The 14,072-nt window shown below is 38.0% G+C and overlaps 1 protein-coding gene across 3 annotated transcripts in view; it reads right to left on the bottom strand.

The window, feature by feature from the left end:
• The window catches only part of LOC130432091 (uncharacterized), a 29,184-nt gene extending 15,385 nt beyond the window's left edge, over window positions 1-13,799 (bottom strand). The window contains exons 1-4 of one of the 3 annotated variants that reach the window (XM_056761328.1): window positions 13,669-13,799; window positions 2,315-2,399; window positions 1,731-1,855; window positions 1,545-1,635 (exon numbers count right to left, since the gene is read on the bottom strand). In XM_056761328.1, the coding sequence (XP_056617306.1) occupies window positions 1,545-1,635; window positions 1,731-1,855; window positions 2,315-2,399 (301 nt within the window). In that variant the 5' untranslated portion in view covers window positions 13,669-13,799. Of the gene's footprint in view, window positions 1-1,544; window positions 1,636-1,730; window positions 1,856-2,314; window positions 2,400-12,455; window positions 12,544-13,668 lie in introns of those variants that run through there. The other 2 variants (XM_056761329.1, XM_056761330.1) reach the window with 2 other exon arrangements.
• Window positions 13,800-14,072: the final 273 nt, after the last annotated feature.

Raw genomic sequence — 14,072 nt, 5'->3', positions numbered from 1 at the left:
GTCAGCCACGCTTTATAACTTCATTTAAACATTCTTAACGTATGTCCCCAGGATATTATTAGCCTGTCGATTTGAACAGTTTAACAAAAAACTATGAGACGTAGTAGCTGCTTGACTTACTTAAACAAGTGTCACTATAAAAACGTTTAAAGGTTTAAAAAAATGATTAAAAGCACGTCCCAATCAGGTGCATCAGTTTTTGGGGTCCCCGGAAACACTTCCGTTGTCGTCCGTGCTTATTATAATGGAGTTATTATCAAAGAGTTATGGCCTCTTTCATAAAAGCAACTTTCATAACCTAAATTGGCCTAGTCCTGATTTAAGAAACCGCATCATAATGTGTTAAATAACATAACACAAACAATGCATTATTAACACATACTTTTTAAGAGTGTAGAGATGTTTTTGTTTAGTTAATTGATAATTTATTTTTGTGATAAGTAGGGGTGGGCCATCTAAAAAAAAATTCAAATCACGATTTTTTCCAGATAGATCACGATTCACGATTTTATCGCGGTTCTTCTTCAAGTTGGTTTTAAGACTATTTTGCAAATTAAAGGGGCTTCAATACAGCCAAACTAAGTCCCCATATAAAAACATATTCTTTACCATTTATATTTTGAAGAATATTTTAATCAAGTTAATATTTAATGCAAGTGCAAGACCATAAATCAGCTGTTAGCAAAAAACTTTACATTTTGAATTTTGTTTTTCATCTTGTTGGGGAACTCTGAGTAAAGCTGTGGAATGGGCGTGGAGGATAAATATTTTTGGCTGGGTATTTCGTAACGTGGATCTACGACTTTGAGCAGTTTTTTAAAGCCCTCATTTTCCACAGTTTTTATGGGAATCATGTCTTTGGCCAGGTAAAATGCGACCGCGTCAGTGACATCTTTCCAGCGCTTGTTCATTCTGTCATACGGATACGGAGTTCCTTTCTCAAATGGTTCTTTCGCTAAAGTCGTTGTTTAAGCCCTTTAGTTTCCGTATGCTTGGTTGTACCTGATTTACTCGCGTGGGATCCCTTTATAATTTGACTGTCGGCATACTCTTTCAGTCCCTTTTATTTTGAGGTGGTTAAAAAGGTTCGTTGTGTTGCCTTACGACGCTCGAATCTTATCATTGCCACATTTGCAAATAACTGTTGTTTGGGCCGTGTCAGTTGGGGAAAACCCAAACCATTTCAATATTACTGATGTAGAATTTTTTTTAGGGACCAAGTCCTCCGTGTTTCCCTCCATCTTCACTGACCGCGTCACTTAATCTTACTGAATTCACAAGCAACGTATACAAGCTTGTTAACATGGCGCAATCTATCGCAAGTATGTTGACGAATTCTATAGAACACTACTATATAGGACGATTTAAAGATTTTCCCGAAAAAGTGGATCGTGCAGTCATTTTAATCGTTCGCGATCTAATATCGTCATATCGCACACCCCTAGTGATAAGTATTTCTATTACATACTTCAGAATGACAACAAACATAAAACACATTTTTCATTAGAAATAAAAAAGAAAACATTAGTGTACAAAGAAGAAACCTTCAAATGAATCGACATAAGTAACAACATATCCAAAGTTAAGAGTTTTCAAGATCTCGACTTCCTTTTTGACAGTATCCAGCTCCTCAACCTTAAAGGAAGAAAACATTTAGTGACACTCTTATTGGAAAGAAAAGATGTCACTTCTATGTTCAACTACTTAAATAAGATTTACTAAATGCTTACATCTCTGGAATTCATCTCTTTGACCACATAAGGGTCGCCCTCTGTGTCTTCCACCAGAAACGCTATTCCTGAACCTCCACGTCCAAGTTCTTTTTTTATGGTGTATCCATGCTCTTTTAGCGCATCTGTAATTAAGAGTGAGAATAAATTTCATTAAATTGTGGGGTTTAAGGGGCAAAGTTTAATAGGCTAATAAGCGACAGTTAACCATTCATTCACACTCCAATTATCCCGTTAGAATTTGATCTAAATGACGTGGCACTTTTTTAATATCTGGAATATCTGCATTAGTAAGTTTCTTATGCGATGACGCTGCAGGGTATGCAATTAAGATTCTCTGTAACAATACAAATGTGGACTATGTAAACACCACAATGGACTATTAGTCGAATGAGGCAGAATCAGCCATTTGTTGAAATATACTGATGAGTTTAATACTTAAAAAATTGGATGCGGTATTCCAGTCCACCCCTGACTGCAGTCCACTCTGGTCTAACATTAAGATTGTGTAAGAGAGACTTGATGCTCAACGCTGCAAGCATAAAACTCATGTTGTTCAAAGTCAATGTGAAATGTATACTCACTGATCACACCAGCAGAAACGTTAATGCTGTGATCTGAGGCACTGCTGTCAGAGCTGACGTCTGAGAGTCTTTGGTATTGATCCATCTTTAGGGGTGAAAAAAATACTCAATCTTAAAGGAGTAGTTCACCTTCAAAATGAAAATACTGTCATCATGTACACACCATCTGGTCATTTCAAACCTGTTTGACTTTCTTCTGCAGAACACAAAAGAAGATCATTTGAAAGAAATTGGTAAAAGAACAGCAAAGCCCCCCATTCACTTCTATTTTAACCAATGCAAGAAAATGGGGGGGAAGGTTCATTTAGTGCCACCTGCAAATCAGGAGTGTTGATCGACTTTTTTTCTTTTCTCCACAATACACACGTCATCTCTCTATTGTTAACCAACTGAGCATGTGTTCATATGAGAGATCGCACATTACGTAATTTATGCAACGGAAACTCGATCAACACTACCGATCTGCAGGTGGAGCTAAACGCACGGTTGGCCATATGCCTATTTCACAAAATGGCGACAGAGACCGGAAGTAGAACAAAACTTCTTCCAGCCACACTGCTGCCATAGCCATTCATTTATTCAGTCAGTCATTCATTGAGCTTGTTTTCTCACAGGCACACTTTTTATTTACCAAAAACAAAAGTAGCATATCTCTTCCGATTTATTCATTGTTTACTAGGAGATGTAAAAATAGTGAAAACAAACATTACAAAAACATATTTTTTTTGCAGATTTATTTATTATCAAGGTCTGATATATGTTAGACAAATCAGTATAAAGGGAGCGCAACATGACTAACTTCTTCTGGTCTCCAGTATATAAACTAAGAAAGTTATGTACATTGTGTTTCAAATTATGAGGTAAAGATGACAACATTCTAAGAAGTTCAAGTCAGGCAGCTCAGGAAACAATTCATTACCCTTTTGTCTTTATGCACTTCCTGACCATTGGGCAGGGTCCCAAGTTAAAGGTGAATGCTAAGCTCAAGGCACAGCTGTGCATTTGTCTCTATGATTATGTGAAGGTATGGGCAATACTGTCAGGCTGATTGGATTAGCACCTATCCATTTGATTGACACTGTTATACTAATGAGATCAGGGTTGGGAAAATTCCGGTAACCGTCTGATTCTGCGCTGGGCTATAATTAGACTTGGATGGCTCGACCCGATTTTCCCTAGTGGTTGATTTCTTCAGGACAACATATTTTGTCGACCTAAGGATAACATTTTTATAAATAAAAATTCATAAATGCTAAGGAGAAGACACAGAGACACACCTCTGGCTGAACCTTGCGCTCAAGGCACCCATCTCGCAGGGTGGGCTGTTTGGTGACACCGTCGAGGCACATCCGGACGTTGTGGTGACGACGGACGCCTCCCTGCAGGGGTGGGGTGCAGTGTGCAACGGGCAAGCAGTAGCGGGGCGATGGACGGGCCCCCGCCTGCGCTGGCATATCAATTGGCTAGAGTTGTGGGCTGTGCTACTTGCACTGAGGAGGCTACTGCCTCTCGTGCAGGACCAGCACATGCTTGTCCGCCTAGACAGCACTACAGCCGTGGCGTACATCAATCGTCAGGGTGGCGTATGCTCAAGACAGCTAATACGACTTGCCCGACGCCTCCTCCTGTGGAGTCAACAGGTGATCCGCGGAACGAAGGAGGCAGACATTTTAGCACTGAGGGAATGACGTGAGTGATGATAATGAGTGTCAGCTGTGTTGCACAGGTATCCTATCTCTTTGGAGGTGATCGGAAGCATAAAAGGACGAGCGACCGGAGTGTACGACGAGAGAGGACCAGGCCTAGATTTTATGCTACGGTTTATTATGTTTGTTTACAAAATAATGACATACACGAAAAGTCTGGCTTTAGACCGCATCATAGCACTGAAACTGCGCTCGTTGGAATTACAAATGACCTTCTTATTACATCAGATAAAGGTAACATCTCACTCTAGTCCTGCTTGTCTCATGATTCCGCTATCATGACATGTTTATTCTTGTTCTTCCAGCGGAGTCATGGCATAGCCTAGAGTTTTGTGTGAGGAAGACATGGCATGGCTTAGACATTGGCTGTCATGCGCTTTCTCGTGTCTCGTTTATGGCCCCGCCCCTCTCGTCTCCTCGTTAGCTTCCCTTCAGTGTTTTATTACCCACACCTGCCTATTGTAAATTATCCTTTGTTCATCTCCCTATTTAATGCTCTTGTATTCTCTGTCATGTGCTTGTTTGTTCTCGTACCTGTTCTAGTTCCTGGTTATACCTGCTTGCTCTTTTGAGGATTTGTTGCTACGCTCTGTCCCAGCGTTTCGCTCCAGCACTCTGTTCCTGAGTTTTGATTTAAGATTTTTGTCTCAACTTGTTACCGTCCGTGACTTTTTCGTTCCTGTTTGGCTGTCTTTCTGAATCCCTGTGTTTTACCCCATTGTGGGTTTTTGTTTTGTGTTTTGCTTTGTTTCCTGTTTAAATATAAAAGTATTTTGTTTTACCTCACCATCGTCGGCTTGCATTTGGGTTCTCTCACCACACGTTTCGTGACAGCTTGACCTAAGTGCTGCTTTCAATTCTGTAGAATCTTTTACACCATTATACCGGTATTCAGGGACGGGCACAACAATGGTTCACATCTTACTTATCAGACAGATATCAATCTGTCCATTTAAATGAGCAATCGTCAAATCTCATGCAAGTAAATTATGGATTACCTCAAGGATCGGTTTAAGGACCCCTGCTTTTCTCCAAATACGCTTATCCCCTTGGCAACATTATTAGAAAACATGGATTTAGCTTCTACTGTTATACAGATGATGCAGAGTGCATCGAAGATATAAAACATTGGATGACTAGAAATTTCCTTCTTTAAAACTCTAGCAAAACAGAAATATTACTTATAGCACCAAAAACACGTAAAGAATATCTCTGATTACAACCTGCAAATTGAAGGCTGCACTGTTACGCCAACAAATACAGTTAAAGACCTAGGCGTAATATAAGACTGCAACCTGTCATATAAAGATCACATCTCAAATATCACAAAAACAGCCTTATTCCACCTTAGAAATTTGGCAAAATTACGAAATATTTTAAGTGTTGCTGACGCAGAAAAGCTTATTCATGCATTTGTGACCAAGACTTGACTATTGTAATGCTCTACTTAGTGGTTGTCCTGTATCATCAATAAACAAACTACAGTTAGTTCAGAATGCAGCTGCCAGAGTTCTTACCAGGTCAAGAAAATACGATCACATAACCCCAGTTTTATCATCACTTCACTGGCTACCCATTAAGTATCGTATTGATTTTAAAATTATTTTAATTACTTACAAAGCCTTAAACGGTTTAGCCCCTTCTTACTTAACTGAGCTTTTATCACATTTCAACCCATCACGCTCTCTAAGATCTCAAAACTCAGGACTTTTGATAACACCTAGAATAACTAAATCCATCAAAGGGGGTCGCGCTTTCTCATACGTCGCACCTAAACTCTGAAATACGGCAGCTACAGCTGCAGACTAACTGACCATCCCAGCTCCGTCTAAGGCAATTCCACCACCACCTAAAGGGCTGGTTATACTCGACGCAGTCGCTAGTTCGCCTGGGTGCGCGCGCCAAATATGACGTCATCGCGGAGTTTGCGTAGTGGCGTGCACGACATTTTTTGTGACTCGGGCGAACAGTTTGGCGTAGGGGTGTGCGATATGACGATATTAGATCGCGAACGATTAAAATGACTGCACGATCCACTTTTTCGGGAAAATCGTTAAATCGTCCTATATAGTGCTGTTCTATAGAATTCGTCAACATACTTGCGATAGATTGCGCCATGTAAACAAGCTCGTATACGTTGCTTGTGAATTCAGTAAGATTAAGTGACGCGGTCAGTGAAGATGGAGGGAAAAACGGAGGACTTGGTCCCTAAAAAAAGTTCTCCATCAGTAATAATGAAATGGTTTGGGTTTTCCCCAACTGACACGGCCCAAACAACAGTTATTTGCAAATGTGGCAATGATAAGATTCGAGCGTCGTAAGGCAACACAACGAACCTTTTTAACCACCTCAAAATAAAGGGACTGAAAGAGTATGCCGACATTCAAATTATAAAGGGATCCCACGCGAGTAAATCAGGTAGGCTACAACCAAGCATACAGAAACTAAAAGGCCTAAACAACGACTTTACTGAAAGAACCATTTGAGAAAAAAAACACGTATCCGTATGACAGAACGAGCAAGCGCTGGAAAGATGTCACTGACGCGGTCGCATTTAACCTGGCCAAAGACATGATTCCCATAAAGACTGTGGAAAATGAGGGCTTTAAAAAACTGCTCAAAGTCGTAGATCCACGTTACGAAATACCCAGCCAAAAATATTTATCCTCCACATCCATTCCACAGCTTTACTCCGAGTGCCGCAACAAGATGAAAAACAAAATTCAAAATGTAAAGTTTTTTGCTAACAGCTGATTAATGGTCTTGCACTTGCATTAAATATTAACTTGATTAAAATATTCTTCATAATATAAATGGTAAAGAGTATATTTTTATATGGGGACTTAGTTTGGCTGTATTGAAGCCCCTTTAATTTGCAAAATAGTCTTATAACCAACTTGAAGAAGAACCGCGGTAAAATCGTGAATCGTGATCTATCTGGAAAAAATCGTGATTTGAATTTTTTTTCTAGATCGCCCACCCCTAGTTTGGCGGCGCCGCACCGAAGATGAACAAGTTCGAGGGGATTTTAGCGGAACAGGTTTGCTTGTACAGACATCTTTATGATCCATCTATGCGTGATCATAAGGACAGCCAGATGGCAAAAAACTCCTGGCGTGAAATTGCAAGCAAAGTGGGGAAGGAAGAAAGTGGTTGCAGGAAGGTATGGAAGAATCTGCGGGACAAGTTTGTGAAGGCAAAAAAGAGATGACAAGGGTAAAAGTGGAGACCCAGGTGGAGTTATTAAACATGTACCACCTATACTGTTGGAGCTTTGCTGGTTGTTACAATTTGTGAAACACCGGGAAACTGCTTGCAGATATGAGGTCTCAAGTTGATCCTGAAGAGAAGGCACGTGTAAAGTTCAAGCTTCATCAATTTCTTTTTGAGGTTCTGGATAAGCAGCAGCAAAACAAGACTGCAAGACTGCTAGACTAATTTAATTGTTGACACCATTATTTTTTTTGTGGACACATTGTTTTATTGTGTACTTAACTTTTCTTGTGTAATTTTTATTGTTTTTAAATTATTATTCACAATGTGTCTGTTATACTGTATTCAGCATTAAAAAAAATATTTATCAACATTGCTCTTTCGAAGTGTTCTTTATATATATATATATATATATATATATATATATATATATATATATGTATATATATAACAAAGACATCCAATGGGTTAATCTATTGCAAAGAACATTTAGCAGTCCCTTATCAACAATATGTAGAAATGTGACTGCATTATGCACAGAAATGAAAGAGGGAACAAAATTGATGTAAACTTTATTAAATCAAGAAACAATAGTCCAGCAACTATCAAAGCTGCAACATAATAAAATATAATGAACAATAAAGCAGCTGCTTGCGAGACGCCATCTTGAATTATCTGACGTATTTCCGGTAAAATTCCTACTTCTCTTCTACATCCTGCTGATTCAGTAACGATTTCGCTTGTGCGCCCCCTGTCGTTTCAAAGAATATCTCAACGGCGAACACGTCAAGTATAAACGTCTCATCCGTTGGGGGAGTTGCGTGAGCGGACAGCGGAGGCTCGCGAAGCGGAGCCAGGCTCGACTATAAACAGGCCTTAATAGAATTACGACCATCGGACCATCCCAGCTCAGACCACTACATCCTCAACCAAGAGCAAAGAAAGAAAGACTACTTGTCACATTAATGCTGAAGTTACAATACTTGGTATTTAATGCTAAACTTACATCACATGTCAGCAGTTTGAAGTTATAGCTGCATTCAGTGGCCCTGTAAGAGGTTCCTGGGTGGGTGTTTGTGGGGATTGGGGGCTCGTTGGTTGTGGTTGGGGGGATTCACTTGCTGGGGCTGTGTGGGTCCGGTTTGGTCTTGTTTTGTGGTCGATGTCGGACAACAGACGAAAAAAGTTACAACATGTCATTACCATTTTCCCTGGTTGTTCCTCTGTTTTCTGGTGACGATCGTGGAGTGGGACCGGGTTGAACCTGCACGGTTTTCGGCGAGTGGGACTTTCTGGGTTGTGGATGGTGGGCTCTTCCTCCTCCTTGTGGATATTTGCTTGGTGGCTTTTGGTTGGGGTCACTGAGTACTGCTATGACACTTCAGAGGGGATCTGGCCCTCCCGGCTGAACCTGGTTTCTCCCAAGTTTTTTTTTCTCCATTAATCAATCATTGGAGTTTGGGTTCCTCGCCACAGCAGGGCAGTGTTGGCTTGCTCACCAGAAGACTGCATTTATTTATTTATTAATTAGATATTATTTATTAGAATGATCTTGCTCGTTCTATAAACACCATACACTGCTGTGTTTTACCTTTTCTGTTTTTCCTGTTTTCCCCTGTAAAGCTGCTTTGGAACACTGCACATTGTGAACAGCACTATACAAATAAACTTGAATTGAATACTAGCTCACGTCTCGTTTGCGTGATTCAGAGTCGACTCCCTTTTTTACAAGCCAATAACTTTGTTATTTATTCACCTTCGGGATTACAACTTGGCCGACTGCTTACTTTCAATAAATGCAACATAACACACTGGATAAAATGTGATTTTCATGATCTAATGCTACTTACTCTTTAGCCTCAGAGCAGCTATTTAGCATTGAATTTCTTCTTATTTATTGCAATGGCAGTGATGCACCTTGTTAATATATTATCTTTGGCCTTTCCCATTGAGCGCACGTTTACTTCGATTACAGCAATCCCAAGTTTTGTGTTACGTCATTTAATTACTCCAATACACAAAACCTGTTCAAGAAGCTTATTTTACTGGCATGTTGAAGAACAGTAAACCAAAAACTGCTGTGAGCTGCCTGTGTAAATCTTTACATTTATTAAATACACCATAAATTAGTACAAGTTGTTTTTGCTTGAAGATAATAAAATGAGTCAAGTAAAATAATGAGTTTTTTTCTTAAGTTTTTACTGTTCATGTCACATAAGCATAAAAACAATCAAAAAACACTTTAATGTGCCAAAGCCATCATGTCATGATTCCGCTATCATGTCATGTTTATTCTTGTTCCTGCAGTGGAGTCATGGCATAGCCTAGGGTTTTGTGTGAGAAGGACATGGCATGGCTTAAATATTGGCTGTAATGCGCTTTCTCGTGTCTCGTCTATGGCCCCGCCGCCCCTCTCGTTCCTCGTTAGCTTCCCTTCAATGTTTTCTTACCCACACCTGCCTATTGTTAATCATCCTTTGTTCGTCTCCCTATTTAATGCCCTTGTATTCTCTGTCCTGTGCTCGTTTGTTCTTGTTCCTTGTATACCTGCATGCTCTTTGGAACTACTCGATTGAGGATTTGTCCCTACGCTGTGTCCCAGCGTTCTACTACAGTGCTCTGTTCCTGTTGTTCCTTTTTCGAGAAAAAAAGTCGAAATGTTACTAGAATAAACGCGTCGTAATACGTATTTTGTTCACGTAAAATTTGTAGTTTAAGAGTTTGTTATGTTTAAGCACGTCGTCTGAACCAGCAAGTTGGTTCTTAGTTCATGTCTGATTTTTTTCTGAATAAATTCAGTTTCCTACGTAACCGCTGTAGTGTCCTTTTACTAATTATAAATCCGTAATGATGCGCCAAAAGAATTTCCTTATTGCTGAATCCTAATCTAAAGTAAGATTTAAGCAAATCCTCCAACATCCATTGTTTCTAGCAATTCTGTGATTTTTCTCAAAATATTATCAGTTTATGCTCGTATTACTACGAATTTATTCTCGAAACATTTCGACTTTATTCTCGTAACATTTCGATTTTATTCTCAAAATCTTGGATTTTTTATTTTTAACGTGGCGTCATGGTTATCCTGAAAGTCTTTTAATTCATTTTAAATGATTTTACATGTGTTTAAGTGCAAAATCTCTGAAGAAAGACAGCACCACCTGCAGGTTATAATTGTTAGCACAAAAAGCTCACATTGTTTTACAAAGTACAATTTTTTACAATTTAGTTTCCTAAATGTACAATGCTGTTTATCCTTTACCTGTCTTAATTAAGAACCTCTGCTGTAACCGTTTTCCCAAACATTTTTTTTTTTTTGATGCTAACCAAAATTTGATAAATGGTAAAGCTAGTATGACTACTACTGTGTTTATTTAAGAAAAAAAACATGAGTGGAGTAAAAGTAAGTCATTTTATTTTTGTACAGTTTTTCATTAAACAGCAATCATATTAGTTTATCTACATAACAATAATAAAAAAACAAGAAAAGTCAAATAAATAGAAGTATCCATAGCATGATTAATGTTGGTAGCACAGAGTCTATAAGACCCCCCAGGTGTGCAGAACTGGTTTGACCCAATTCTTAGGCAGCCAATGATATTGACCCGTTTAAACTGGAAACTGGGCGTATGAATCAAGTACAGATTCATTTTTCACACGTAAAGTACACCTAGAATACACGGACTTAACGTGTTGTTGACGTGTTAGATTTGCCCGTTTTTGACCTTCTTGGCTTTCCATTTTCCGAAGTCGCGGACAGCTTGCACGCAAACATAACGTAGTATGTGTGGAAACACTATGGCGCATGACGGATCTGTACTGTATACATGTTGCTATACGCACCGCATACGGATTATGTGGGGCCCAGGTGTAAGGGCATTGTGGCTTGATGTGAAGCCGCTTGTTGCTCTTATTAAATGGCTATTCCATGTGTAGCAAGGTTTCATAAAGTTAAGTTAATTAAGTGATATTTAGGATATGTAATGCGGTCAACCGTTATAAATCAGGGTATTTTACAACGGCTCAGCCTATCAGAAACAAGGACCAGTGCTGATCATTTCATGTCTGTTTAATTGCAATGATGAATTTTTAGTTTCCTTTACACACAACCCTTACAACAACCCACCCATTTCAAATCTGTCCCGCAACAGTTTTCTAATGAACCTAACATTGTGCCAGGCCCAATACTTTGGCAAAACGTCTGCCATACAGCAGAACAGACAAACATAATCACAATATAACTGTGTGTTGATCAAAAAGTAAAGGCCATTAATTATTTAACTTCTTAACAGGTGGGCCTAATTTTGACTATTGTATTAAGTCTAGTGTTCAAGCCTTTAAATGATGAATGCCATTTGATAGTTGATTAAATATTAATGTTAAACAAAGATAATTGAAAATGCAGACACAATAAAAAACACAGTTTCGACTTGCCCTTGGGCCCTTTGCAAAATATATAAGTTGCATGCATTTGTTCTTTTTGTTGTTTTAATAATTCACATTGTCTAAATTTTGCAAACTGTTAACTTGAGATAAATTTGTGTATTCAACTTGACTGTATAACTTTAACTTGAGTACTGTGTAGTTTACAAGATAAAATGACACTGAAATCACTCTATTCTATAACATTGTTTTAAACATTGTTATTCTTAAAACATTTTTCTTAATATACACTGACACTCTAAAATAAAAGTAGTTTCAATTTAGCTAGCTACTTTTTTATAGAAACTTGTAGGGTAGCTAACTACTTTTTCAGATGGGTAACTTAACTACTTGCATTGATGAGTAGCTTGTAGCTTATAACTACAGTTTTGAAGTAGCTTACCCAACACTACTTAAAGCAAGATTTAATTGCCAGATAAACATGGGAGCTAAATTGCCAAAGTTGCAAAATGCTTTTGGGCTTCTAGCGACAAACAGTAAAAAGTCAAGTGCTTTAAAATGGCAATTTTCCACAAAGAGCTTAATATGACTCTCTTAAGACTTCCAAAATACTTAAATCATGCATCCTGTTATTCCTTAATAAATAAAGCAGAGTGGCCAGTTGGACAAAATTACAGTATAGGTTGGTTAGTTTTTCCAAAAAAGCTGAACTAAAATATTTAGTTTTGGACATTCTTGAAACTCCAATTATAGGCTTCTACTCTACAATGTATTGTAAACTATACATTAATAACTCAAACAAAGAGAAATACATAGACTGTCACATTTATATAAATTCATACCCCAAACTTGTTGCTCTCCTGATCGAACCGCCTGTGTTTTTGTGAACTAATAAAGGATGCGAAACAGGTGAAACTTGAGAAGCGCCAAAACTTTTTTTTACAGTGCAACAATAAAACTTACCAACACTGCCCAACCGTTTTCAGGACACACGTGACTTTTTGTTTACACTCTTGCAGAATATAGGTCGTCAAACAAGTTTTAAAAAGGATTCAAAACCTTTTGAGGCAGTGGTGCCCCACCCTTCTGACACCAGTAAAGTAATGTATTGTTACATTTTGGTAATTTGGAAAAATGCCAACGCTGCATAATATCTCAAAACTGCTCAATGCAGACATAACCTTATAATTACAAAGTGGCCACATATACTGTATATATGGGCGATAGTATGTAAATGACACAAAAGGACTAGAAAATAAGTTACATAAAAAGATTGTGAATGCATTTATGTAACTTTTATATACTTTTTTATGAAACTTTTGATTTTTATATAACTTCTATAAAAAATTATTACTATCAGTAATTTGATAAGTTGTACTGAATTTTGAAAACTGTATATGCTGTATAAACACAGAAGGTTGAAGTTCTGGAGTATCAGGTTTATATTGACGTAAAATGAATATCAGCAGCCAGAAATCAAATATCCATGTGTTAACGGGTCGATATTATGAGAGGCTGGGACAAAACCAGGTTCTGATATATAGACAAACCACTAAAAAGCCAATGTTTAACCATTAATGTATTCATTCTCTTTGCTATTTCTTATAAGTCTGATGATTCCAAATAAGATTTTGCAATAGACAGTCAACATTGATCATTTACACTTAAAGGAACATTTAATTGCCAGATAAATGAGGCAGCTTTGCCAAAATTGCTAAATGCTTTTTGGGCTTCTAGCAACAAACAGTAAAAAGTAAAGTGTTTTAAAAAGGCAATTTTCCAAAAAGAGCTTATTGTAAACTCACTTAAGACTTAAAAAAGACTTAAATCATGCATCCTCTTATTTCTTAATAAATAAAGGACAGTGGCCACTTGGACAAAATTAAAATTATAGGTCGGTTAGTTTTTCCAAAAACGTTTTACCAAGATATTTTGTTTTTGGACATTTTTGAAACTACAATTATAGGCTTCTACACTGCAACATATTGTTAACTGTGCATGAATAACCCAAACACACACAAATTCATAGACCATCATATTAATATAAATACATACCTCAAACAAGTTGCTCTCTTGAACGAACCTCCTGTGTTTTTTGCGAACAAATAAAGAATGCGCAGCAGATGCGCTCCAACACGTTTTGCTTCACAGCGCGATGATAAAACTTGGCAACACTGCCTAACCGTTTTCAGGATCCACGTGTCTTTTTTATTTACACGCTTGCAGAACTATAGGTTGCCAAACATGCCAAAATTAGAAATGAATAGGTACGTCTATGCAGTTGGGAGGGGATATTTTAAAACGTCTGATGTAAAACATGCACAACGTGTATTAATAAATGAAGGCAGTAACTTTTAAAAGACTAAATTCATTACACAGCTTAGGTGCCAAATAATATTACTGCTTAGTCTATTATGTATGGGAAGAATCCCGGTGGCCATGTCTGTATAATATCAATA

Source organism: Triplophysa dalaica, chromosome 11 (assembly GCF_015846415.1).
Source record: "Triplophysa dalaica isolate WHDGS20190420 chromosome 11, ASM1584641v1, whole genome shotgun sequence".
NCBI lineage: Eukaryota > Metazoa > Chordata > Actinopteri > Cypriniformes > Nemacheilidae > Triplophysa > Triplophysa dalaica.
This window is presented reverse-complemented; position numbering and strand designations above follow the sequence as displayed.